The sequence below is a fragment of the Rhea americana genome, unplaced genomic scaffold, assembly GCF_003343005.1.
Source record: "Rhea americana isolate MKP2758 unplaced genomic scaffold, rheAme1 scaffold_2, whole genome shotgun sequence".
In the NCBI taxonomy this organism is placed as follows: domain Eukaryota; kingdom Metazoa; phylum Chordata; class Aves; order Rheiformes; family Rheidae; genus Rhea; species Rhea americana.
In genome coordinates this window covers 13,492,744-13,520,402 of record NW_028186149.1, presented here as the reverse complement: position 1 = coordinate 13,520,402, position 27,659 = coordinate 13,492,744, and the positions used below count along the sequence as shown (strand labels likewise).

At 35.8% G+C, this 27,659-nt stretch overlaps 1 protein-coding gene across 2 annotated transcripts in view; it reads right to left on the bottom strand.

Annotated features, from left to right (window-relative positions):
* Nucleotides 1–27,360, bottom strand: part of PKN2 (protein kinase N2) — a 30,961-nt gene extending 3,601 nt beyond the window's left edge. Inside the window, exons 1-18 of one of the 2 annotated variants that reach the window (XM_085303518.1) lie at nucleotides 27,063–27,360; nucleotides 18,991–19,142; nucleotides 14,329–14,446; nucleotides 12,461–12,606; nucleotides 12,152–12,365; nucleotides 9,514–9,699; nucleotides 9,141–9,250; nucleotides 7,174–7,317; nucleotides 6,955–7,030; nucleotides 6,424–6,598; nucleotides 6,043–6,172; nucleotides 5,447–5,601; nucleotides 5,286–5,361; nucleotides 5,121–5,212; nucleotides 3,052–3,228; nucleotides 2,461–2,523; nucleotides 2,257–2,333; nucleotides 696–838 (exon numbers count right to left, since the gene is read on the bottom strand). In XM_085303518.1, the coding sequence (XP_085159644.1) occupies nucleotides 696–838; nucleotides 2,257–2,333; nucleotides 2,461–2,523; nucleotides 3,052–3,228; nucleotides 5,121–5,212; nucleotides 5,286–5,361; nucleotides 5,447–5,601; nucleotides 6,043–6,172; nucleotides 6,424–6,598; nucleotides 6,955–7,030; nucleotides 7,174–7,317; nucleotides 9,141–9,250; nucleotides 9,514–9,699; nucleotides 12,152–12,365; nucleotides 12,461–12,606; nucleotides 14,329–14,446; nucleotides 18,991–19,142; nucleotides 27,063–27,294 (2,466 nt within the window). In that variant the 5' untranslated portion in view covers nucleotides 27,295–27,360. The remainder of the gene's footprint in view (nucleotides 1–695; nucleotides 839–2,256; nucleotides 2,334–2,460; nucleotides 2,524–3,051; nucleotides 3,229–5,120; nucleotides 5,213–5,285; nucleotides 5,362–5,446; nucleotides 5,602–6,042; nucleotides 6,173–6,423; nucleotides 6,599–6,954; nucleotides 7,031–7,173; nucleotides 7,318–9,140; nucleotides 9,251–9,513; nucleotides 9,700–12,151; nucleotides 12,366–12,460; nucleotides 12,607–14,328; nucleotides 14,447–18,990; nucleotides 19,143–27,062) is intronic. The other variant, XM_085303519.1, reaches the window with a different exon arrangement.
* Nucleotides 27,361–27,659: the final 299 nt, after the last annotated feature.

The window sequence follows — 27,659 nt, the reverse complement described above, 5'->3', positions numbered from 1 at the left end:
TCAAACAGTAAATAACATTGCATTTGGCAAAACCTTACACAACTATCTAGTCCTATATATTCAGGTTCAATTATATTCAAACTAGACAAAGAGCTGATTTTTTTTCCCCCACAAAGCATTTGAAAGCAGAAGACTTCTATAGTTGTGTTCAGTCTAAAGAGACTTAGGGAGGCATTCAAATATGAACACAACTGAGCAGGTAACTGAAACGAGTTGTTAGGATTGTTATACCCTGTGTGCTGAAGTGTGCTGTTTTATTTTGCTTTTAAGTACATGATTATGCTTTAAATGGAATTATGGTAATGGAACATTAATATTGGAGTCTTTAAGCAAAAAGTCCAGAGGTTAAGGTTTGCACCAGCTATAACTCATTCACTTCCATAGCAGCTGACAGTTCAAGCCTATGACTTGATTCATGGCTCTCTACAGCATTACAGTGGCTAGCATCATAAGTAGCTACTCAGCTAGTAGCTCAGTGTTTACACTTAGCTCAGTGTTTTTGCCTTTCTTTTCCTCAATAAAATTTCAAAGTGTTCACTGTAAGATTAGGTATGCTTACACATATTATATACTACCGTATATACTATTACTGATACATCTTTGACACATAGAAATATTAGATATTGACAGATTGATATTCTAAGTGTAGCAAACTTTTTTACCTTATCTTTGCATTGAGTCTTACTAGAACTTACCTCACCCACTAGCATCTCATAAATAAGTACACCAAGACCCCACCAGTCAACTGCTCTTGTATAGGAAGTTTCTGTCAGCACCTCTGGAGCAAGAAATTCTGGTGTGCCACAAAATGTGCTTGTTCTGTCTCCATATCCCATTCCTGAAAAGTTACAGTTAATGAGAAGCAAGCAGTATCCTCCGACTCTCCACAGCTTATTCCTTCAGGAAGTGAAACTTCTCTCTAAAGCAACTTCAGTGTGATGCTGCAGTTCCAAGGTCAGTCTTGAAGACTCAATTTAATAAGCAAAACATTCATCTGCTCTTCACTGCTCCAACCCCTGTTCATGTGTTTCAATGTAAGCTTTTCTATCCCTTGCTATAATCAGTGAGCCAAATTAAGCTTCCAGTTACACCTTTGTCACTATCTCATCTTTTCTGTCTTTGGAAGGATACAAACTGAATCTTACATTGTTTCTTCAAGCTAGTAGAGGAACTAGTTTGGTCTGGTTTAGGTAGTTTGACTGGTTTGGTCAAACATGCTTATTTCGGATGTTTCTCTATTGGCAAAACTAAATACAGCAATGGTGTAGTAGAATAACTTTGCAGGAACAAAATAGGCCCTATAGAGGCTTGGGAGAGGGGCACAATAACAAACATAGCACCCCAAGGACAGGGGCATCACCATCCCCAAAGACCTGCAGTGCTGTGGAAAACAAAACTATCGTAGTAGTCAGTAAATCAAAGAATAAACTTTCCTTGTCCTTGTTTCCTTTGGTCACGTATGGAACTTTTCTGTAGATAAGTCACACGACTTACCCTAGTATATAAAAAAAATAGCAGTAATGCTTGACCTACCCAAAATTTACTAAATTATTCTGTTAGGTTATACAAATTGGAGAAGGAAATAAACCCAGTAAGATCTTCCCTCCTAGCAGGGTTTCCACAACCCAGACAAAAAAATCTGCAATTACTGCGGTTACATCTATTCTATGTTTCATTTGAAAGATAACTGCCAGCAGCTAGATGCTAGAAAGTGTTTGGGGAGAAGCTTTGGAGAGAAGTTTCTCTATATTAGCTATAAAATTAAGTATTGATTATCAGTATTTAGTATGTCCCTTCCACATGCTTCAAGTTGCAACTATTTGAGAATTAGAAAATAGATAATGAATTTGTAAAAATAAGAGGTACAGAATGTTGTTTGATTTCACTATAGTGTCAACATGTTTAGAACAAGAAACTTTTCATACGTTTTCTTTTGATTTATAAAAGCAGCAGAGTGCCTCATAAATAAGCAGAGATGACATGAAGTAACTGTCCGAGTAGGGTGTTCCTTACAACTAAAAAAGGGGGTTATGCCCAGATGCTCTTGGTATTTCCCTACCAAGAAACTTTTGACAATCTCTACATGTATACAACCCAGAGATTTTATTCTTTTCCCTCAGATGATATGGGGTAAATATACACTATATACATTTGGCAATTCAAGAATCTTAAGACTGTCTTACATGCTTTTGACTATCGAATTCCACTGGAAAAGTCATTGTAAAAAAAAAAAAAAAAAAAGAAAAATGCTGTTACCTTCTTTGCAAAGACCGAAGTCAGCAATTTTCACAAAGCCTTCTGTGTCCAGCAATAAGTTATCCAACTTCAAATCTCTAAATGAACATTTGAGAAAATTGCATCACATATTCCTTCACCGCTACTCAGAACATTTGAAATTCAGCTGCTGGAAGTGTCTTTACTTACGTACTTTTTATACTTAAATAATATGCCTTTACTTACCTATACACTATTTTGTGTTCATGTAAATACTGAAGTCCAAGAACCACACATGCAGCATAGAACCTGTTCAAAAAAGTTAAAGTTAAAATTCCAGTGATTTCAGTCCTGCTTCTCAAAATATGAAGCTCATCATTATTTGCCTTTTTAGATACAGAACAATTTTATACAACAAGATTTTTAAAACTATTCTGCAAGACGTTCAAACAAAACCTGCAGTTTTCAAGCTGTAGTATGTTCTCATGGCCTGAAGGAGACATTTTCTGTAATGCCCACAGCCATGGTACTGAAGAACAACTGACTTGGCTATTTTAATTTAGCTTTTTCATGTAATCTTTTCCTCCTCCAAAGTACTATAAAACATTAGATATTTGTATATCCCATATTTGCACTGAACTTAGATTCAGGCACATTAAGCTTGCATACACGCTTTCCTAACAAAATCAGTTTTAATCTCTAGTCCTTTTAAAGACTAAGATAGTACTTTCTGAAGTGATCTACTATAGAGACATGTAGTACTAGAGATTTTAGTTCTTGTCCACTGAAACACAAAAGTACCTTTCACATAATGCCACAAAAGGAATGGATACTTACACTGCTCTTGGTTCAGAGAAGACATCAGTATGAATGTGCATCATCAGATCCCCACCAGCAGCATATTCCATTACAAAGCAAACATGATCTTTAGTTTGGAAACAAGCAAAAAGGTTCACCAAGAAGGGATGCCTGACACTATTCACAGTTTCAAAAATTCGCTTTTCACACATCAAGCTGCAAACAGAATTAGTAAAGTTTAATGCTGAATCCTGAACCACAAATTTTCAATTTAAAAAAAAGTTTGGTAGTTAAGATGATATGCTTTTCCCTGTGTTCCCAAAAATAAGAGAAATGAGAACAAAAGCTGGTCTTTAAGACAGTGCTTTTAAATATCTGTACACACATTAAGTTGATGCCAGTATTTCCAAGAAGTTGTATCTGTCTTTCCCAACAAAAAGGAAACCTAGCAGTCCACAAAAATTGAATCCTGTCCCTGCTCCATTCAAATGCTTACACGAAGCATACACYGATATCAGGTAACAGATCTTTTATATATACATACACACACACATATATATATATATATGTATGTACGTACACACATATTTTAAGTTTTAATCATGTACAACACACAGAGTGGAAAAACAGTAGTTGTACTATAGACATCYGTTTATAATCATTCCCAATTATTTCTCCTTGCCACTTGGTTAATCTGTAGCCTATTTTTAATTTGGTTACCTTTCTTACTGCATGTCAAATGAATTTGTCGCTATTAAGCAGTTGTAAAAACACTGTCTTAGACAATTTGGTAACTGTAATTTTACTTTCCAACAGTCTTAATTCTTTGGCAAAAAGGTTGAACAAAACATCAGGATACACAAAAGTAAAAGGGAAAATACAATCAACGAAGTATGACAGTACATAACAACTTGGGAAATACCACCCGTTTCTGCCAGTAAAGAAACGGGTCACTGTCCTGCAGATATGTGATGGAAGTTTATAAAACCTAAGTAAATAGAGGAAATGATTGTAACAGAACCTCAATGATGAGCAGAGTCAGCTTTAAACCAGAGCTATAGTACAGGCATGGCAAGAGGGGCACTAAAGAAACCAGTGTTCCTGGGCTGTCCTGCTCCCGGCTTGCCCAAGAATAAAGGCGTCAAAGGTCTCTAACAGCCAACTGAGCTGAAGGAGAGGAGTCTTGTTTTGCTTTTGCTTAATTTAACTACTGTTTAGTAGCTCTTACAGTTGTGTTGCATGCAGAAAGAAAACTAGTTGACTTATGAGGCAATAACTAACTAAACTAGGTCATTGTAGGTTGGGAATTCAACACCACTTACTTGCTAAGGTTAGGCAGAAGTCTTCAGTTTGTGTTTTTCATTGAGGGGAAAGCAAAACCAAAAAATCTTCACATTTTTTCAATAAGTCTAAAGTTTACAAATCCAAGCAAATTAGGGGTTGTTTGAGCTGCTTGTAAACTGTAATTTCTTTATTAAGCTCTGTTTCCTAATTAGATCTCCTTTACTAAACGTCATGGAGAAATCAGGGCATTAGCTGTACTTCTCCCTGTACTGCATTTTAGTCAGATTCTCAAGCTCCAAGGGGAGGAGCTCTTATATAGGAAGAGAGTCATGGAATTGAAGTTATAATTTCTGTAATGCTATCATTCTGAAGCCTGAGCAACAACAGGTTTAGCAGAGTGATCAAAAGTAAAACAGTCTCTCATTGTTCTTTTAAAGGAAAAAGGACATTAATTATATCCCAGCATTCAGAATAACCAATTCATGTATGCGCTGAATTTCCTGAGCCTGTCAATAAAAAGGTTTACGCAGACAGAAAAATACTCAATTCAAGCATGCAGGTATAATGGCAATATAGTGTAGAGCACTAGTAATGTTGTTTCATACTGTATACAGTACAAATTTCTAAGTTATTTAAGCTTGCACTAAAAATACACTGCACAAAGTGTTCTTTCTTTAATAATAAATGAAAAGTTTCCATAATGTATATATTAGTTACCTGCTGAAAGAAATATACATCTCTCTGAATGCTTGTTTTCCATTTCCTATTCACTACTTTCTACAGAGGAGGAGTAGTACATACTTAATATATTTAAAAAAACTGACCTGTCTACTTCATCACGAGCGACAATATCTCCTTTCTTTAAGGCTTTAATAGCAAACATCTCATTTGTGTTTTTGTACTCTGCCAGCAGCACCTAAAGCAGAGAATAAGTGATTTATTTAAAAGTTATGTGCAGTTTCTGAACAAATTCATATTTAGAAAGTTACCTTTCCGAAGTGTCCTCTGCCTAGTACAGCACAACATCTGAAATCCTTCAGACTAAACTGAAATCTTTGTTGTGTTCTGTGTAAATGAAGAAGAATTTTAAATCCAAGTTTGTTAACTTTAAGAAACATTATTAATAGCAACAAAATCACTGCATTTTCACCTTCTGTCTTCAGGTTCTCTGACTTTGGTGTACTTTATGTCTGAATGTGGAACATCAGGCTCACAGATTACTTCAGGCTGGAGTTTTGGGACAATACTATTTCTGTCATTCTCAAAATCAAGAGTTGTTACTTCATCCTGTGAAGAAACATAAGTCTGTTTTAAAACAAAGATTGCTAAAGCAATTCAGTGCAGAAATTTTTACTTTAAGCATGTGAAATTCTTAACTCAAGCAATGACTAAGCTAAAATAGTATGCTTTAAGTCTAGGCAGATAAGCAAGATTAACAACCTCTGATGTCATCTATTTCCCCCAATTATTCAGCTTTTTATTAATAAAATAAGTTTTCCCTGACTACTGTGATGATTTTAGGCTTTTGTATTTTCTAGGATGGGACCAAGCAGTGACAGGAAGAGTTAAACACATCAGCCACAGAAAAGGTTTGCTACTGAATATAATTGGGGCATTCTTTTGAGACAATCCTGTATGTGTAGATTATAAAAGCATACTCTAAAACAAAGGTAGAAATCCATCATAAATATACCAATATTACATCCTTATTAAAATATATAACCTGAAATTCTTAAAGTATCTTGCCTGAGCTGATGCATCAGAAGCTTTTATCTCAGAGGAAGGTTCACATAGTTCCCCAAGAGAAGATGCACGAGGTGGAGCCGGTGGAGGTTCAGGCTCAAGTTCAAAGTCCAACTTGGCTACAGGAGAGTCACTAGGAAAAAAAAATTATTCCTCAGTGCACAGCAGAAACAGTTTTGATGGTCAACTTAAAACAGCACGTTAAATAGATTTTTTTCCTAAAGCAAATTGCGTGCATGTGCACATATATAAAATGGATATCCAAAACTAAAAGAGGCATTGAGTTCTGTAGAATAGAGAGATTTTATACATAGGTTAGCAGGTAAACGTTTTACCATTAGTTCTGCTCTTAAAACATACTTAAAAGCTGTAGATATCACCAACCTGGCTGGCAGTGCTAGTTCAGGAACACGTGCATCAACCACTGGCACTGTAGCAGGTACTGATGCTTGAGGGCTGAAGGTGCCAGAGTGATTTACTGTAGGAATAGCTCTTCTCACCAGCCTTCCCCAAGTGGCAATATTAATATTCATTTGAGGAGCTCTGAGAAACGTTTTGCCTATGGATATTGTGAATAAAGAAAATAGAATATAAGTAATTTCCTTACCTATTATCAAAAGCTATAATTAAAAAAAAATACATACATATATACACACACACACATATATATATATATTCATATTAATCGGTTCAGAGTTTATGAAGAACAAACTAAATTTGTCATATTTCTTAGCATTTTCTAATTATTCACAATTAAATGCTAATGCATAATAAAATTCTAAAACAAAGCACTTAAATACTGTGCCAAAAATTTAATTACAAACAACTTCATATATGGACAAATGTTAGGGCTCAGTATAAAAATGCTGCAAGTCTTTTTAAATTATATTTTATGTATTTATATTAAATAATCACCTTGCTGCTTTGAAAAAATTTTCTTCTGTCTCTGCAGTTTTGGTCTTCTTTCAATAACTGGATTAAAAAATGTAACCTGCAGTTCAAAAAACGCATGTGTTACAATTGACATTTCAGAACAAAATGCATTCTTAAAAGTTCAAGAAAAACTTTTTAAACTATTCTGCAGTATAATACCTGCCAATATGCTTAAGTGTTTCTCTAAGGAAATATTCTTACCTCTGCAAACAGAGTGCCCTGGGGTTCAAGATAGAGGCACATGCCATGCCGTTGGTTATCCAGGAAGTCTTCCAGCCTCAGAAACTTTACTGCACACAGAGATCTCCAGTCACGCCAATAAACCGAAATTTCTAATTCACGTGACTAAGAGAGTAAACATATACACAGGAAATTATGTATTAATAACTATTCTTCAAGAGTTATCTCTACACAGTCTTAAGATCTGGCACCTCCAGCTAGAAGATGCAGAGCTGTTATTTTAAAAAGGTGCCAGTGCTAACTGGCCATAATGAATATGCTTTCCCTAGGATGACAGCAACATTTCACCTCATTTCAAGTGTGAACTCCAGTATTCAAATAAAACCACACCACAAACTCAAGAATAAAGGGATAGTCACAAATACTCACCTGACTTTTTGCTTCAATCTAACAAATGTGATAGTTTGATATATTTTAGCTTAAAATCCAGAAAAATATTAAGTTTGCTTAGAATCCAAACTTTAATAGTTTTCCTTGTTATTTATACATATCAATTGCATTTTATGCTATATAGTGTACGATATTTTAAGTATCTGGAGATGTGTCATGATGCTAGACTTCATACAGCATCTCTAGAAACAGATGCTGGGTTTGTAACATGGACATGAAGAAGGGGCATAAACTCTTGCTTTTTTCAGCAAATCAGAACTGCTGCTATGAGTGTATATTTTTGGGGTGCTTTACATGCTTGTTACAAAAGCGGTTATTAAAATGTGAAGAATTCTGCAGATATGAACAGCAGCATTGTATGAGACTAATTTGAGTTGGCATAATTTATTTTCATCACAATGCATCAATTTACTGTCTTTATATGATGGTTATAGGTATTAAAAGCATCAAGGTTAGGAGAAAGACAGACATGATGGGGTTAGGACTGTGGGACCCAGAAATACTGAAAGATATGTGATCATGCCAAGCAGGAAAAAAATCCTTTTCCAACTCCAAAAAGCCATTTAATATGGAGTTCTTAAATAGAGGACATGACACATATTAGACTAATGGGAGGAACTACTAGACTTTGACTAGATCTAGCCTTAATTTAAGAACAACCAAGACTTYAGACTTCTGGCTGCTAGTTTTGTTCTGCACTATTCCTAAAAGGAATCTGAATTTCTCTGGATGGAAGGAATTTGGTATTGAGATCAGAAAGAAATGGGCAGGGGGAGGGCAAGGAGGACTACTGTAAGATGGGTTTTTTGGTTTGTTCTAAATATATGCCTCAGATGGCTCAAAACAGACCAAATGTTAAACTAAATTCTAGGACTTTATCTCTGTGCATGCAGTGATGAAAAAAAAAAAAAAAATCCCTGTGCGCATAATACCATAAGCATCAGGTATCTAAAACCAAAAGCTTGATTAAACTTATATAACAGAAATTATCTAAGATGAGTAAGGAAAGAAGTATCAGTTGTTCTCCACTTTTGTCCTCCAGGTAACACAAAGTTCTAAGGGGGCAGGGGGTGGGGGGCGCGAGAGGTGTTTAAGTGAATTCGTTTATTATTCCCGAAGAAGAAAAGGGATCAGCTTTATACACAGTCAGGTATGCTATGGATAKAACTATAAAAATTCTACAGCTTAGCTTGATCAAAATAACTACACTATCTGGTATTAAAATTTCCTGATAAACATAAGACAAGTTGACTGTCTTAAAAACCCTGAAGACAATAAAGAAACTACTGTTACAAACTTTAAAAAGATACCAAGGCTTGTATAAAAATACTAGATCTGATTGTATACTATATGAGAAATTTTAGAATGCCAGCCCAGCATAACAGCTTAGCCCTGGGGAATTCATTCTGTTAAGGATGGGAATACTTACACATGGGTAATTTGAACATAATCAAGAACGAACACAGAAACATTGATATAAAGCAACATGAAAATTAATCTACAAAATGTACAACTGTCGATGAAGACCACATCTTTACCCTGTCTAGTTCCAGTGTAAATTTCTGATCCCATGACTGATTAGAAATAGGTTTCCAGCTAGTTTGACCCACCACAGTGTTATCCAGCTTCAGCACAGCACAGACTTCATCTGTAAGTAAAGTACAGAAACTCAGCTTAAAGATTTAAGAGGATTTTCCACAAACAAAAAATCTTCAGTAAGTCTCTCACCCTGCAACCCCCTCCYCCAAAAGTAATCCCTATTTAATTGGTTCTTATGGGCACAATGGTGTGGGTTTTTTAATCCATCAACAGATGGATAAATAAATAAAATCAATTTAGCGTTTTTAACTGCAGAAATGTAGCATGCACATTAAAATGTGAATAAAAGGTTTGCTTAAAAGTATACTGAACTGGATAAGTCATCCGTTTTCAGAAGGTTTCGACTACTCCCACTCTTATTTTTATTGGTTCTGCTCATGAAAGATGATCTGGCTTCATTAGGACTCCAACCAGGTAGCGTAATCGATGTGGCTTTTGATCGACCAGGGACATTTTCCAGAATATCTTGGCAACCCATTAGCCTAACTTCCAGGGTACCTAGAACAAGATAAGCAGTTATTTATCAGAAAAACCCCCAAACAAACAAACAAAACACCAAGAACCCTCTGTTCTTAACTGTGCAAAGTGAATGATTATAAATTCATTTTATTGAAACAGCTCACATTCTGACCCTTGCAGGATATAATAAAATTATCAGATGAAATCTACATCGATTAAATGCTAAGACAAACCTACTGAAAATAAGCATAAAGTCAAATATGTGGGAGCCAGCTTTCTAGAAGGAGCAACATTTCAGAATACCACAGAATAAAATTTTGTTTGATTATGTTAGTCTCAGAAATATATCTTTTTTTCTTTGCTTTAGAATTAAACTAACATAGGAGAAATCAGTAGCATGCAGCAATATTTGTCTAATGTAAAGCAAAAAGGAGAAATAACTCATGATCAGTGTTAGCACTCAATACATAGGGCAAAAATATATATGAACTATTATGTTCATATTCTCTATCAAGCACTCTTCAACAAAATGCAAAGAGATGAAAAGTTAATGCATTTTGAGCAGAGGTCCACATACACACAAGCACACCACTCAAACACCTCTCCAGGAAGTTTGAGAGTTAAGTATGAAAATACATCACGGAAAGCGTTCAGGCAGCTAGCATTTCAGTAAAGAACAATCATCTCTAATCTGACTCCTTTTTCCCTTTCTGAGGTCAATGAAAACGTGTCTCAACCTTTTTTTTTTTTTTTTTAAAAAAAAAAAACAAAAAACAAAAAACAAAACCTTGGTATCACAGAACATGACTTACATCATGCTACCTGCAAGAATAGGTCATAAACCCCCCCAAATCTAAAGCATAACTGTAGTACTATTCAAGTTCTAAGCACCTAGAAATGGTGTCTGAAAAGGAATCCCATCCCGCAGTAACTAATGGTTGTAAGCGACAAATATTATGCTATAGAGACTAAGAGATGGTACTGGATCCCCAAAACTGGTTAAAAGGAAAGAGAATACTTCATTTCTAAACTCTGTTCAGAAAGAGACAAGCTTCTATCAGGACTTGAATGCATGGAAAAAAGCATTTTTAAAAACTGTGTTAATAGTATTGATCCATTTTTCCACAAAAATGTCAGAGGCAAAATACAAATACACTGTTCATATAAATCCACTTCAGTGCAAAAGCTCTTGTGTAGCTAATATGAAAGTGAAACTATTAAGGACTTCACAAGCACATAGCCTTTGTTTTGATTTCTATTACAAAAGCACTCTTATGTATTAGTAAGTCTTATCTGAAGAGGAAGCATTTGTCACTGATGCATCTGACACACGATTATACGTTACAAGGAAAGACTAAAAAAGTTGTTTTAAAATTAAGGCAAGATATTTTGTATTCATGGACACAGCTCATGCACATTTATCACAGAGAATTGCCTTACTCTGACTTTTTTTTTTTTTTTTTTTTTTGCCTTTTGCTACTTATCTAACAACCAAAATGCAAGATGGACAGACTTGCTCTATTTAGTATTATTGTAGGTTGGCAGAAGAGTTCTTTAGTTTAAAATACTACAGTAACTGACTTCAGTTAGACATCTGTAAAGGGAATGTTTGAATCAGACTGTACTGAAGCTTTCTCTGTTACAGTTGGTTTAATAACTGCATATAAAACTCTTTAGGAAACAAACAAACAAAAATTGTACCTGCTAACTTACTAAGTTTACTAATCCAGCATAACCCTAAATAGTCATAGGTATTTGCCTCTCTAAGAACATTTAAAAGTTTTAAATACACTTTGTCTCTTAAAGCATTTTTCCTTTAATGAAGGACAACAATTCCAAGCAAACTACCTACAAGAAATTGCTCAAAAGCCTTATAACCTACTGTGAGGGCATTTGTTTTTGAGTATTAAAAAAAGTAATCTTCATATTTATTGCAAGGAATAAAATGCACAGAAATAGTGGTTTTAATAGCTGTGTACRCTTCTGTAAGGATCTTTCTTATTTAGAAATAAAACATATTTCTGTAGCATAAATCTCACCTTCTTGAAAACCAGTGTGGTCCAGTGGATAAGACTAGAGAAAACTTGAGTGCCTATTTCTAGCTCTGCCACGGACTTGTTGCATGATTAGGACAAGTCACTTAACCCTTCTGTATCTCAGTTTTCCCATCTCAGAATGGGATAACGACACCTCCCCACTTTAAGTGCTTGACAATGTAAAGATGAAAAGCACTATGTAAACATTAGAAACGTTATTTCACAGCAACCTAACTTGAGGCCAGAACTGCACTTTTTTCCTCCAATGGGATTAGAAAGAGGTCAACAAATAGATTTGACGGATTATCAGCATTTTTTTTTTGTTTGTTTATAAGTACTTGAAAATTCAAAATGCCTTTAAGAAAAACAAAGTATGTCTAGATTCTCAAATAAGAAACAACGTTGGCATTAAACACTTATGTTTTAACAACAGAAAGAAAAGTCATAAGACATACCTGTCAAAGCTGCTGGTTTGGACAGTGTACTATATTGGTTTTGAGTAGATATTACACTTTGACGTGGACTTAATGTGGGTGAAGAGACCAATGAAAGCTCCTCTATAATAATACTGCTTTTGGGATGGTTTTTAGGAAGTTCATTCAGTCTTTGCTCCAGTGAATACTTTAAGAGGTCCAGCTTCTGGCTTGATTCATTAAATCTTGCTTGAGCCTTTTTAAATAGAAAAATTGAAATATTTGATTTTTTTTCTCCTCCTGAACAAACATCTAAAGTAAAATCTCAAATTGTAATTATAAAAATATTACTTCTGAAAGTGCTTTTCTGTCAGTGACTTTCCCAGATCCAAGTAATTTCATCACATTTTTTGCACCTTCTGCTACTGCATACTCTATCCTAAAATGATGCCGTAATTCTTCCATTCGGAGTTCAAGAGGGCTTATCACAGGTTTTTCTACAAAAAAAACCAAAAAATAAGTAAAACAATCTTCACTGAAGACCATGTCCATGTTTAATTTCTTTAATTTCTTACGCCTCCTCCCACATACATGCACAGGAAGGAAGCGGGGGGAGGGGAGRGGGACAAGAGGAAGCAAATTCAGTAGACTATAAAGGGAAGTCTTGTAGTATGTTGTAAAAACAACAGTGAAATTTAAGCTTCTACATTTGAAAAACAGAAATAAGTGATCAGGGTCTCAATTCAATAAACAGGCCCTACTCTTTGGAGAGCTATAATTGCTAGAGAATGGGAAGTAGACTGTCTGCAGAAGAGAGAAGGGACAAATGCCTTTGCAGAAAGGCAAACCTCCCCAACATYTTTCAGGGGCCAAGGAGGAAGTTTCAAGAATTCCACTTTTCAGGACTATGCTCTGAGGATTTATCTTCCAAACTGATCTGCACCTACACAGCTCCCTGATCAATGTCTGATCATTCTTCTGCTTCACAGTAAAATCCAAGGGTATCTGGCTTCTCTAAGGATGRAGAATGTAAGAGGTCTCATACAATGCCTTCCCCAAATTCTTTGGTTAACAATTCTGTTGCCTGCTTCTGATGTTTAGATTTCCTAAACAGAACTAGAAAGGTTCCTGGATATACTAATATACTACTTGCTGTTTAAAGCACTAAAAGTAGGATAAATGGGGTGGTAGTGCTGGCGGGGGGGGGGGCACATTTGCAAGCCCCCTTCTGGTTTTAATACTTAGGTACAGATACAACAGATACCTTTATAGATATGCACATTTAAATCTGCATTTGCTGCCAACTCTTAGAAGTTGTAGGCTGGAAAGCTCCTCCCTCCTTTGAAAAACAAATACGCATAACCCTTGTACTAAAAATGGAGTGTTAATTTTCTCTCTCTCTCTCTCTTTTTTTTTTTTTTTTTTTTTAATGTGTTAGAAAAACAAAACCCTGAGCCCTCAAGCTGTTTTTTTTTTGTATTAGTGAGGAGATCTTCTGGCCCTGATTATGAGCAGAATCATTCAGCTTTAATACCCCAAGAGATGCATATGAATGAAGTTCAGGAGTAAGATGTACCAATATGCTCCGAATTTCAAAAGCACACCCATGCTATTATAGCTCAAGCTCTGTATTTTTAAGAATCCCCAAGAAATTAGTTTAAAACTACTTAGGCACGTTTCAAAACTGATCTCCCTAAAAAGAATGTTTTTTTTTTTGTTTGTAAAATAGTTGATTACTCAGTTGATTACAACCCGTAAGGCTACCAGAAGTTAGCCCCTATGTGCATCTGTTCCCACTCGTAAGAAGGTGAATCTTTAAGCATGACAAGTAGACTTTGAAACTACATCTGATTTTTTTTCCAATAGCAAAAAGATTTTATGCTTTAAAAGAAAGTGGTATTTATTGTCAAGGCGAAAGAAAGCATGTGTGGAAGGAGAAAAAGCATGAAGCCAAAAAAGACTGCATAAGAGAAACAGGATGAAGAGATGTTGTATTTCTCTTCATTAAACCTAGCGGTTTTGGCTTAACAAAGTCAGATTTATTTGGCATCTAAATGCATGAAGTGATACGTCCAATCTTTGACCATTTTCAATGCACACAATTTTTGTCTAACCTCTCTCCTTACTAGGAATTTATTATAGCTTTATGCACATATGGGTACATCTCTACATAGGATTTTGACACTAATAGGATTGGTATTTCTTTTCTACTCCATCACCATTATCAAAAGCCAATTCATTGGTCTGGACTGCCTGAAGAATCTGCATCCTTATAACTTCTATTTTTGTCTTGCTGTCCTGGAGCATCTGTTGAGCTGTGGCAAGAAGTTTTCGATCCTATTAAAACAAAAAGTTAAAAATGTCAACTCTTCATTGAAAAAAAAAATAGTTAGTTAACTGTTCCTGAAGCATGCAGTTTTTAAAGCTTTCAGTGTACATCTTTCAGTGTAGCAGACCACTTCACCTAACTGCATTAAGATATTAGTGGAAATTAAGTTAGGACAGAGGCATATTCCAGTTGATTAAAGACTACAAGCCACTCCCACAGAAACAGTATCTCTTTAAAGCTGGATAAAGGAGGCATGATCTAGAAACACTACATGTGTAGATGAATATTTTGTAATATCTTGTCTTCAGTATCGGTTTAAGTGCAAAAAAAGAGATGCATCTTACGCAGAATGACGCGTGTTGACAGTGCATGTGATGAGAATTCTGCTCCATTTTTTAAAAATAGACTAGTTTATTAGACTAAATACATATAAAAATCATTGTACTGATTCATTTGAGCTGAATTTCAATCTTGCAAATAAAACATTAAGTTAGCATATATTATGCACATACATTCAGCTATAAGTAATTGTGATGTTTTCCAGAGGAAATCAAAGCTGAAGATTGTTTTGTTACTAGTTTTGAAAACAGAAGTGTTTAGCTCAGTTTTAGATTAGAAGCACAATAAGTTAAGTTGCTGATGAAATAGCTAATAAAGTAACCCTCACGTTTTAAAGCAAAACAGTTCGGAAGTGAAAGTTTCTGAAGGCGCAATTTCAAACTAACTGATAATGCCATTTCACCATCAGGAGTGTGGACAGCTATCCATAAATGGCTATGGTATGCTATCTTTTGTTCTCCAGCTAAAGAAGATACGATTTCCAATAGATAATCAATTGGCTTTTGCACGTTGAACTCAGCATGTGTGTAAATGGCTACTGCAGAGCTCTCTCTAGAAATGGCATGCAAGATAACTTTAAAGTAGTCTAATCTGCAGCAACAATGCAAAAAGGGGATAAGAAATGAGAAAGATTGGTATTGATGGGGTCAAAATTTAAGGCAGTTGTATTTGTCCTGCCTGTGAAGCACCAAACCAAYGAGTTAACTCATTTTGTAACCACCATATAGCTTCATTAGTAAGTTTCTTTGCCATGGTTTATACTTATATTTTAACTTTATAATGAAGTTATCAATTATTTAACAACTAGAAGAAATTCAATTCTTCCCCTTATACTGCAACCAAGACAAAGGACTGCAGTGCTGTACAGATACCAAATCTGGAAGCACTGGCACCATGAAGTATAACATGAAGGGGAAAAAAAAAAGTCATTAACACAAATCCTCTCTGCCAACAACAATATGCTGAAAAGTGAGAAATTTACCTTCACAGAGCTCCACTATAATTCGGTGCTTAATAAAGTTACTTGGATATTTTTATGCTACTCTATATTCTGCAAGGCAGACACACCCAGAAAAATATAGGGGAAAATTTTTGCAGCACTCTGCACACCATAGTCTCAGTGCCCTTGTAAGTTTTAATATTAATCAATGCTTTGTAGTATCACTAGTTTTCATACTTCAAGCCTTTCTAGTCCTTACGGTGTATTCTACATTAGCTATCCAATTATTTAAACAGTATGCTGCATTTCTTGAAAGAATGCCTTCTTACATACAAACATCAACTTTTGAAATTAGCACAATCTACAGCTGATTACAGGACCTAACTAGCAGATTAAACAGGATTCTAGAGTTGCACATAAAGTTTATTCTGCATCATTTTGATACATAAATATGCTTCAAGTATTTCTTTGTCTATACTTTTATTTCTATCTGGTTTTTGAACTTGCTATTCTTGATAGTCTCCAACATTCTTTTGCTGCCATGGATTTGTTTGCTTATGGGCAATATCAGCCCTTCAATGAGTAATAAGATGGAGTAATTCAGGATTATAGAGATCTCTTTCAGCAGAAAGAAAATTCCATCTTCAGAATCAGAATAGATGTGTTACACATAGCAGCTCTTTTAATGTTGGAGTCTGAATACAAGAGACTTTAAGGATCTCCCAGGTACAGAAAAACTGACAGCACCTGTAAAACTGACCTGTAAGGCTGTCATGGGATCTCAGAGAATTCACAGAAGTTCAAGGAGAAGTGATCAGTATCTCAGAAACACCTACCTCTGAATAGACTGAGCTGAATGCTACTAAAGCAAATAGAGTAAGCGCAATAAGATAGCCTTCTCATGGGGTGACATGTTTGTTACTACAGAAGACAGCTGTTTTCATGTTTAAAGAACAGAGGATGATCTCCCTCTAGTAAATGAAGGTCTAAAAGTGATATAGTAAGCTTACAGTTAGATCATAGCATGTTTGAGTTAAGATCCCAAAATAATTGAATATGTTTGAAAGAGGGTCCAGAGACTACTTTTTAAAAGAACCATTGCATCACCCAGGTTGGATTCAAACAAGATGATTTCTRTCCCTCTTCCCACCTCATCCACACACTTGAGTTGTTTAGCTGCTGCTTTTTAAAACCTAGTCACCATGTGTAAGCCTACAGTTCAAACCTGCCAGATTATGCTTTGTGCTCAGTAGTGAAGTAAAGAAATGAATTCACATTATCTCCATTTGTTTGTTGAAGCAGCTTGTGACGCTTTTGCATTTTCCAGTTTGCTCTCCCCAGCCTAGTTACCATATAAGCCCAATTTGGTGGGCTGATCAAAACATTTACTATTACAAATAAAACATTTAGTCCTCAGTTTTAATTATATGCCTCAAAATAAGCTAAAATGTATCCCTTCTATCTTGTCTCATCAAAGCTTGCTAACAACATCTAACATCAGAGCCTGAGTGTTGTTAATTTTTCTCAGGCTGTTATAAGGTTACTCGACAAGGGTTTATTAGGGACATAGTAAGTATACRTCTGTTGATCCATTTGGATCATCTGATCATTATTTCAGGTGTACCTGAAGTTAAGTACACAGCCCCAGAGGAGACAGGCCCTGGGGCTCCTGCAAGCCGAGGCCGAGACCGGCACTCCAAGGCCCTCAGCGTCGCGGCGCAGCACAGGCGCATCGCCCGTCCCTCTGGGCTAGCCGGCGACTGGCCGGTTTCGAGAAGGTTTYGAGAAGGCTGCCGGTGCACTGGCTGCTTCCCAGAGGGGTGCCACTGGGGCAAAAGGAGCTTTGATGGCACCTGTGATCCAGCTAGTCTAAAATCCTTTCCCAGAGAGGGAGCACCACCCACTCAGATTTTGCAAGGTACAAGAAAGTTGAACAGAAGGTAGATACAAAGTAATTTATCTTTCCATGAGTCTCAAAAAGAAATTCATTTAGAAACACAAATTCACCTTCCAATACTTTTTTTTTCAGTCAGTATCGATTATAACTGGCAGCAAAACAATCCACAAGTGTCTGATCTTTCTTCAAGTCAAACACTTTTTAAATAAGGTCACTGGCTCAGACATAYGTCGAATCAGTCAGTCAAGACCTTACCACATTTTGATTTTATTTATTATCTTCTGGACAGCTCTAACCAAGCTACTACCTGCCACTTGTGAGACCTCTACTTGTAGGTTCAGCTCATCTTCTTAATGATTCGTTAAGAGTAAATGGAAAGAGCTAATGAGCAACTAATGAMGGAAGAGGCTAGTAAGTAGAACCCTCCCCCCTAAACAGTTTTACTCACTTGAGCTGACTTCCTAGTACTCATAAGATATGATTTAAAAATATATATTTTAAAGGTTTGGCTACTTTTTCAGCTGAGTTAAGGGTGCATCTAGAATGTCATGTTTGATGAGGTTTATTACATAGATTAACTAAAGCAAACCCATTTAGGATTACTCTCCTTTGCCTCCCCAGGCAACTGCTCGTGCTATCAAGAGAGTGAGCAAGCACGAACAAGAATGTGCACACTCAAAACTAGAAAAACTAGAAATCAGCATGGCTTTACTTTTAGGTTCAGTTTGATGCTATCAGATACTATCTCTGGAACACCACACTTCTGTAAAAAGAGCTATTTTAAAATAATGTTTTCTTTCATCTTTTCCTCCATGTTAGACTAATTTAGCTTGGAGAACTACAACAGTTTGTCAGCACAGATAACACTGTCAGAATATTATGCTCTAAGACAAAGACTTTTTTTTTTTTTTTTTTTTTTTTTTTTTTACTGCCAGCTACAACCAGATGACCATTACAGAACTATACTTGGCAATGCCAGTTCTGTATAATTGTCAGAAACATTACAACTTTAATGGATTTTTTTTTGTGCAGCTAGAAAAGGCAGACACCACTCAGTGTCATACCAAGCTTTGTTGCTTAGCGGATCACACATGATCAAAGATTACTAGATGTGCTAAATTTAGTAAACTGGATTTGTTATGTAGGTTGGGTTGCCTGTGGACAAACTGATAAAATAACCACTTTGAGCATCTTGAACAGGTATTAAACCACAACAAAAAAGGTATAGCAATTTATAGCAGATTCTACAATATTACCTAATTAAAAAAAATATAAACAATATGCTATTTTGTATATTTTAARTTCACACACACCACAGCAACATGAAAAGAGATCCACGATCATTTCCACATTCTTTAAGCATTCCAACGCCTTACCTTTGAAGAGCCATTTGAATACATCTGTATCATATTCTCCGCTCCTTGTTTTACCTTCAGTTCTATATCCAGTTGCTTTTTTAAGGCCATCAATCTATTGTTAGTAGAAAAACGAGGATCGCTGTTTGGAGTATCAGGAGTCCTAGGACAATCTGTAAGTTAAATATAAGATGTAATACACGCAACAAGTTTTTCTATTCTATTAAGGTATAGCTGAAACAAAGCTGTAAAATTTTATTTAGGTATTAAGACTGATCGTCCTGTCCAGAGCTACTTTGCAATGGAACTGCAAATGCGCCTTAACATGAAAAGCCTCAAGAAAGCCTAGACACTCCTACACGTGTCCTAATTCACATGAATCACTTCCGGGGGTGGTAAAATAGGTAGGTTTGCAGCTAGGTCTATTTTTGTTTCAAAGGAGATTTATTTCTTCTGGAATGTCTTCAGTCAATTAAAAATACAGTTTGCCATTACACCTTCTTAAATCTCCAATTTAAATTTTAAGTGCTTTAAAAAACAAACTTGGATAACAATACTCAATACCAGTGAGCATAATCTAAAGATAGATTTTTTAAGTAGCTGTATTCCTCATCGATTTTAACGTGCCATTTCTGGTAATGAAGACTGCAGAGAGTTTATGTCAAAATTAAGACTAGACAATAGAAAAATCTTTTTTTCTTAAGGAATGTAGACATAAGACTATGAAGTCAAGCTCTTTAACTTGCTGTCCTCCTCCAGAAAAGGATATTAATCACTGGTTCARATTCAAGGTTATGCAACATGAATTGTTAATCTCTACCCCAAAAATAAGTGAACTGAACTATTTCCTAGTTCTTAAATATTCTGTAATAGAATAGTTTTTTTGTTTTTTTGTTTTTTTTAAAAAAAAAAAAAAAAAAAAAAACTGTCCTTTCATCTGTGGCTTATTACCTTAACAGTCCCAATGGCTTCTATTTCAAACTTTCTGAAAAAGAAGTTTAATTAGTGCCACTTTTTTTGTTGTTGATTCCCTTTACATGAAAAACAGAGAGACAACTTTCCCTATAGACATAGGCCACTGGATGTTCTCCTGAAAGATACTTATCTGTTATCATAACAGTATAATTTCAATTTTAATTAATTTTCCTAGAATTAAAACTATGCTAATAGATCAAGACTCTGAAATCTTCCTTGTTTATTAAAACACGTAGGCACTAAACTAGTAACTCCCAAATTATTAATTTTGAGGTGCTGGCAGGAGGAGGTTTATCTGCCATTTCATATTTCTTCTGTAGAGGCTTCCAATAACCAGTTTTGAAAGTAAAATGTATTAAGTCTCCAAGTTTGCAATGCAATTTCCTTCTTTTAAATTGCTGTCTTTGTCATGGCTACATACAGATTTCTTGTAAGCAGAACTTAATTTCCTCTTTTGCGCTCCATTTCATAGTCTTCACTTCAAGCTTCTTTAAGACTCTCTACAGCTCCACTACTTGGAGGTTGTGCATTAACAGAAAATACTTGAGGCTTCAGAAGAGTGTGCTGTTCCTCATGTTTTCCAGTTCATGTTCTCTACATTTTGGCCCGATTTCTTTATGAAGCATTGCACTTGCAGAGCTTTAACTTAAAACTGTTCTTAATAAAACAAAGATTAATAACATGCTTTCCTCTTACTCATCTTCACAGTCAACTAATCCTCACCTAACAATCTATTCAAAGTTAAAACAATCAGGAAAAAGCAACWGTGTGCAAGCCACAGCATCAGGTTTCCTTGTAAGGTAGATTAGTTGCATAAATTAATATTTACCAAATTTAGATTTATGATGCAGACTTCTACCACATAAAGATCCTAGTCCTCTGCTGATCCATGGGACAACCGTGGTTCTCCTGAACTGTTTTCACAACTTTAGGATGCACACAAGCACTCTACCTTTGCTTGTTTAAAACAACGCTCAAATTGCAAGTCAAGCCCTCAGTAGAGATGCCACAATTCAGGTTGCCCATGCAGCTCTTACTCCTCTCCCTYTGTGCACCTGCATTGAGACAGTCTAACCATATCACCTAGCTGGGTCGGCACTTGTGCATCTGACTTCCCCTCCACCATTTAGTTCAAAAAGTTCTAGCAATATGTTTAGTTGGTAACCAGGAGCAATAGAAAACATGTTCTTCCATATGGATCAATAATGATAAAGAAATAGTCTGCTTTCATTCATAACAGCTCTTCACTAAACTTCCATGCATGAAGCAATATGGTTTCCTAGAAAGTTTTCTTAATTAAAAAAAAAAAAAAACATTCCTCAAGCCTTTCTAGAAATGGCTTCAAAGCAACTTCTTCCCTTATCCTGTTATAATACAGTAAGCAGCCTGAAGCAGCTTTCTATAGAAGAATTTAGATTAAAGTTTTAAGTCACTTAGACAAAGCAGTTCTATTATGGAAAGTGTTGACAATCTTTGCAGCAGCACTACAAGCTGTGTCTGCATTATCTGTTTCTTTGTAATGTCTGCTTAAATTGCAATCACTTGGGTACGGCTAACTCTCTCTTATCTATTAGTGTAAAGCACTGTACAGTGGGGCTCAAATCTCATCTGGAGACATTTAGTCATCATCGTAATACAAGTAAGTTCATTACAATAATTTCAATCAATAGGATTTAGGTACATGCTTCAACAAGAATTGAAGTAGTTTACAGTTTGGTGAAGTAGGTARTTTTCAGAGCAAGGAGAAAGGGACCAGGGAAGACAAGACGGTTTCTAGATTGCCAGTTACCGACCAATGAAGATAGTATAAGACTAGTCATTTTGGGTGCATTCAAGTCTAACTTTGCAACAGATAGTAAGAGCTTTGCTGGGCAGTAGAGTAGTGCTCTTAATCATTTTTCCCCCTTGGTATGGTGACTATTGAGTGAACAAACAGATGTACTTCAAGGAAACTTGACATCATGTGATATAGCCAGCATGATAATTCTGCTCTACAGTTATACAATGTAAATCTTGTTGCTCAATGCTAGGTTTTGCACAGCTTGTTATTAATGCATATCCATGTTGATGCAAGTCCCTAGCACTTTGCCCTGCACCCAGGTTAAACTGAAAGCTGTAGCTTTCCAGGCTAGCCAACCTTCCTTTCTTAACCCAACCAATATATTTTGAGTTTCTTATGCTATATAATTTAACAGTATCTTGTTTTCACAAAAATRTAAGATTTAATAAAGCAAGTCAGTAAGGTGATAGTTGCTTTTAAGATGTCTGGACTGCATCTAGATAATAAYAGTTTCCAATTTAAAATGTTTATCTTAACACCAATCTTTGCTCTTCTGAAAATCTTTTCAGTTTGGCCAAGTCTTTGCACAGTGCTCATAAGGAAAGTTACTTGCTTATAAATTGCCTTTTACAAACACTCCTATCTAAACTGTATCCTTGGAGTAGTGACACAACCCTAAGCTTTCCAAGACGGCTGCTCACTCCTGTGGTGATTGTTCCCGAGATGATAATGCACCCAGCATCTGTTCAACAAGCTCAGCATGAAATCTAGAATCCCGTGCAACATTGAATTTGGGTTCCCAGATGGCACTACAGCATAACGCTAAGTTACCCAATTAGCTGCATGCACCCTTTGGTTAACAGTTAATCTCATCTGAAGCTTTTTAATGGTAGCTAGCCTTGTCAATGTCATGCCCAACAGAAACATCAGTGATGCACATTCAGGCTTTGCTAGAGGCAGGGAGGCTTTTCTCATGGAGTCTTTGGTCTCATACTTGAGCTGACAGCAAGCAGTAGTCCAAGACAATAATGGATATCCTATACTCAAGAAAGAGATCCAATGCTGACCTACTGGAAACTGCCTAGGTGGAATTGAATTTCAATTAGGTAAACAGCAAATTTTAACCACTAAACAAGTGACCGTGGATTGTTTCAAACTGCTTCAATATTGCTATTCCATAGTAAGGTTCCCTAAAGTTACTATGACATTCCTATGGATGAGCCTTGTAGGTGGAGCCTGTTGTTTAAGTTGCTGCCTCTGATTTTTGTCCTATAATTAGTCTCATGTGTGATTTTATATGGACTCTTTGGTATCTGAGGGGATTAGCCGCTTCATTTGTTGGGAAAGTAAAGTCTCTTCTGTCAGCTACTCATTTTCCTCAAGAAAAGCAGAAAGGAAAGATGTTCTTGGGCATGAGTAACTTAAACAGCATCAAAAATATCTCTTCCAAGCAACCAACTGAATATTTCCTATAAACATTACCTATACATATACACACAGCTAATTAAATCTGTGACTCGCCACAAAATCTGGTTCAGCATTATACCTTGCTGAGTCATATTAAAAAAGTTTTTACTATTTTCAAGTGTTCAGTTTTAGACACATGAGACAAATATCAATCTATACTACTGTGTAGAAGCATATTTAAGACATGAAATATTTTCATTTCTAATATGGAAATTGTCATTCTTATATGATACATTAAAATAAAACTCAGATTTTCAGCAGTAATGGTTAGTAGGCTTATTCTACTCATTTTGTATTGCTGCATTGCTTCACTTCTAAGTGCTGACTTACTAATTTTAAAACTCTTCCTCCTAGTCTGACTARCACTCCGCATAAGGGCAGAGCTGGGTACAAAGTCTCCTTTCTAGAACAAATCTAGATTTACCAGTAACTCCATAATGGAAAGTAAACATATGCTACACCACAAGTTTGTTTCCGTGTGATACAAAAGTTGCCAGATCTACGCTTGCATTCAGCAATGCAGCTTTTCAAGAAACTAGTTTTTGGTTAAAGTTCAATACCGATTTTTAAAGCACTGTGAAAATAATTTCCTATAATATTAGGACATGGAAGTCTCTCTGCTGTAGGCAAAGCATCACCAAAATGTCTTCAGTAACTTGAAAGGGAATCTTATTAGCATATGTTTTCCTGCAGTAACTTATTAAGACTACACTGTAATGTAATGGTTTCAACATGCATTGATTATACTGCACCCCCCTCCCCCATATGGTAGCTGCACTACAAATTAGTGGTCCATTAAAAAGAAAGCAACAATTACTGCTTGACAGTGTAAGCAACAATATGAGTCATAACAGCTTGCACAGCACTCAGCTGCAGATCTGGAGGAGTTTACAAATACATGTTCACACCCACTTTTCAGATACAGGAACAAAGAGGTTAAACAACTTCCAAGTCACCAACACGAATTACCGCCAACCAGCAGGAATTGTTCAGTCTTCAGAGTACAGGCCACACCAGATCAAAAGGATCATCATCTTACAGGCAAAGATTTTCTAGAGTTACCAGTGTTACTTGTCAATAGACCTCAATCTTGACCTGCAATACTCTTACTACTTAGAGCCCTCAATAACCCACACAGTGCACTCTAGAAGACAGGGAACATTTGGTGCTTTACAAAAAGTGTAAGTATATAAARAATATATAGACCTTAACTGATGCTATTTTCCTATTTTTTCCTCCCACAGTTCTTGAACCCTCTTTATTCTATTTTCAGCATACATATTGTGTAGTCTAAACATCTCCCAGATATTTTCTCTAAAGCACTTGCCACTAACCGACCGAAAAGGTCAGTTTAAGCATGAAGTTGCAACTTATAATATAGCTCACCACTGGCAACAGAGCACACACTTGGGATGTTCCTACAGTCATCAGTAAGCAATTATTAAATTCCCTACAGTGATCTCAAGCAAAAGCAAGAATTCTCAGACTGAGAAAGCTGTGATATCTCCACAGAAGTGTACTCTGTCAGATGACAGTGACCTTTAGGGCTACATGGCTTTATATATTTGTTGAATATATACATACATTCAAGTGTCCTAAATTTTATATTACAAGCCTGTTTTTTTCCAAGGACTGAGCTCACAAATACCTTACAGTCAAATCCAGGACTTCAGTATTATAATCAAAATATCACTTAAATGACATACTTCTGCTAGTCTAAAGACAGAATATTTATTGATAGGACAGTATCTCTCCCCATCCCTCTGAGTTAGTGATCACRAATAAGGAAGGCGACAGGTAATTTAATTAAAAGGTAAACATGAAAATTCAACCATTTCTCCTTTGGAGGAGGGGGGTACTTGTAGATCTTGATCTAAAATATCTATACCTACACCTGTATCTATAAGATAAAATTAAAGACCTTATGAAGCATCTTTAAGAATATTGTAAAATATATTCTATTATGAATTGGTCTTATATAGAAGTATCAGTTGTGATGCTAAGTAGAGAACAAAGACCTTAAAATTCACAAGTTCCTTCTTAAACATTAGCACATTACTTATGACAAATGTTTAACATGCAATAATCAAAATAGTAAATAGTAAATCAAAAATAGTGAATAATAAATCAAAAATAATGTAGTCCCCTTGGCATATTTCATTAAAAGACTACAAAAAGCTATCTGCTTGTAAGTTTTTGAACAGAGAGGAAATTGAAGACATAGCAATAAGTTTTAGCACGTAGAAGCAGAGAAAATTATCAGCCTTGATGTTTTATTCCCTAGGTCTTTCATGAAGTCTGTGGCATTCAAATACAAGGTGAGAAAAGCCTGGCTGCCAAGTTATTCATAAAAGTGATGGGCATGCTGGCCTTTTCAGAAATGTACTACGGATCAGAAGTGTACCAGGGCCTGAATGATGTTACTTAGTTCTTTATACACAGATGATCTTTTACAGTCAGTAAATGCTTTCCTAGGATCTGTTGTATTTCTGGAGTCGTGGAGAAGGAAGACATTACTCATTAAGTCATTGCGACAYAGCTTTTAATGCTACCCTGGAGGGGGGCACTCCAGGGACAGCACTCAGTGCTCAGATACTTGAAATTCTGCTACAAGATGAACTTCACAAATCAGTGCTGATTTTTATATTTGAGGTCCATACAGGTTTTGCATGTGATTTTCTTTCTGTTCTATTCAGCCTTTTAACAGCCACACTAGTGTTAACACTCAGACGGACTTTCATAAGCCTTAGCCTATATAAAACAATAATTCACACCTACAAGAAAAACCTCACCGGCTATCTACAAAGAATACACTGTAATATTCATGTCCTTTTCATGCTGCTTTGCTCACTGCTTCTGGATGTTTTCTCTTGGAAAAAAAAAAGGTAGAATACTGCAGGTCTACCATGGATACTGCAACTACGTCAGAGCACCAGATATTGTGAATTATTCACGTTACCTGACAATATATTCTTAAGCTCTTACTGTAACCTTTCTTCAAAACCAGGGATGTCCATTTTACTCTAATGTCCAAGCTGCTTCAGGGTTGACATTCACTTCACAAACACCCTCAATGGCATGTGTACATTTACGGACTTTTTGCCAAGACAAGTCTATSTAATGTGAAATCATCAGGCTGGCAATATCTCATTAGTCATTTCATAAGAGTGAAAAAGTCATTTGTTAGACTGTTTATTTTCACAACATTCCATCTAAAAATATCAYCCTTGGTATTTTAAAGAAATACATTGAAAAATTAATATCAACTTCCTGCCTTGCTACAGAAAATACTAGTTAAAATATTTTCAAAATATCTTAAATGGCAATCTCAATGTGGAAAAGCCAAAGAGTTAAGAAATTATTGCCTCAGTAAAAATTGTATGATAAGCTACGAAATGTATGGCAGAATTGGAAAATGGTTTTTAGAATTACCTTTAAGTTATTAAAAGAGTTTCATGAAAACACATAACTTATAGAATAAAAAGGTATGTTAACATTGATGCCTGTGGATTCAGTCAGAGACAGTCACTGCAACAACTACTGAAATTTGCTTTTAAGTGAAAAGTTTTTAGGAATATTAAAATACTTAAGAACATTTTAATATAGTAATAGTTATAAGTAAAGAAGTGATATTTAGTCAGTCTTCTGGCATCAAGTACTCTTTGAAATACAATGCTCTCCAGAAGGCAATTTAAAACTCCAAGGGAATGGACATTTATGCGCAAGTCAGAAGAAATAAGCATACATAGGTGAAACTCACCCATTACTGATTTGCTCTCTTTTTTTTTTAATTGAAGTGAAATGGGCTATAGTTAACAGCTTTCCTGAGTTAAGAGGAAAAAAAAAATAATTTTACAGTAGTGTACAGTACCTGTAACATCTTCAGGATCTGTTACAACAATGTGTGCATTTAACTCCTGTAACTTATGATGCAAGTCTTCTAACTTCTTATTTGACTTTTTCAAAATGTTGTCCACATATGCCAAGTTTTTTTTATCCGTCGTGACTTTCCGGAGGTTCTCGGCTCCTTCCTTGATTTTAAGTTCCTTCCTTATTTCTCGTTTGATTTGGTCCTTTACTTCATCCAGCTTCTGCTGTACCATTGTATCTGAAAAGTCCAACTTTTGGCCAGTGCTCACATTCTCAGAGACTAGAAGACTTCTGGCATCCCCCTGGAAAGAAAAACAATAATGTGACTACCAGAAATGTGATTTCCTGATAATGCATCCTACATGATTAAAACCACTGGGCTTTAAACCCTAGTATATTAAAAGCTTAATCAGTAAGACCATTTATTAACTGCAGGTCTACACTCATGCTGTTCTAAAGCTATAAGCTCACAGGACATTACATGCTAACTGGAGTTAGGCTTTACAACAGATTCATTTTAAATTTAGTGACATCTTTATTATGCCTATTTTTAGCAGCAAAAGATTTAAATACTTCTGAATTTGTCATGCCTGCCTGC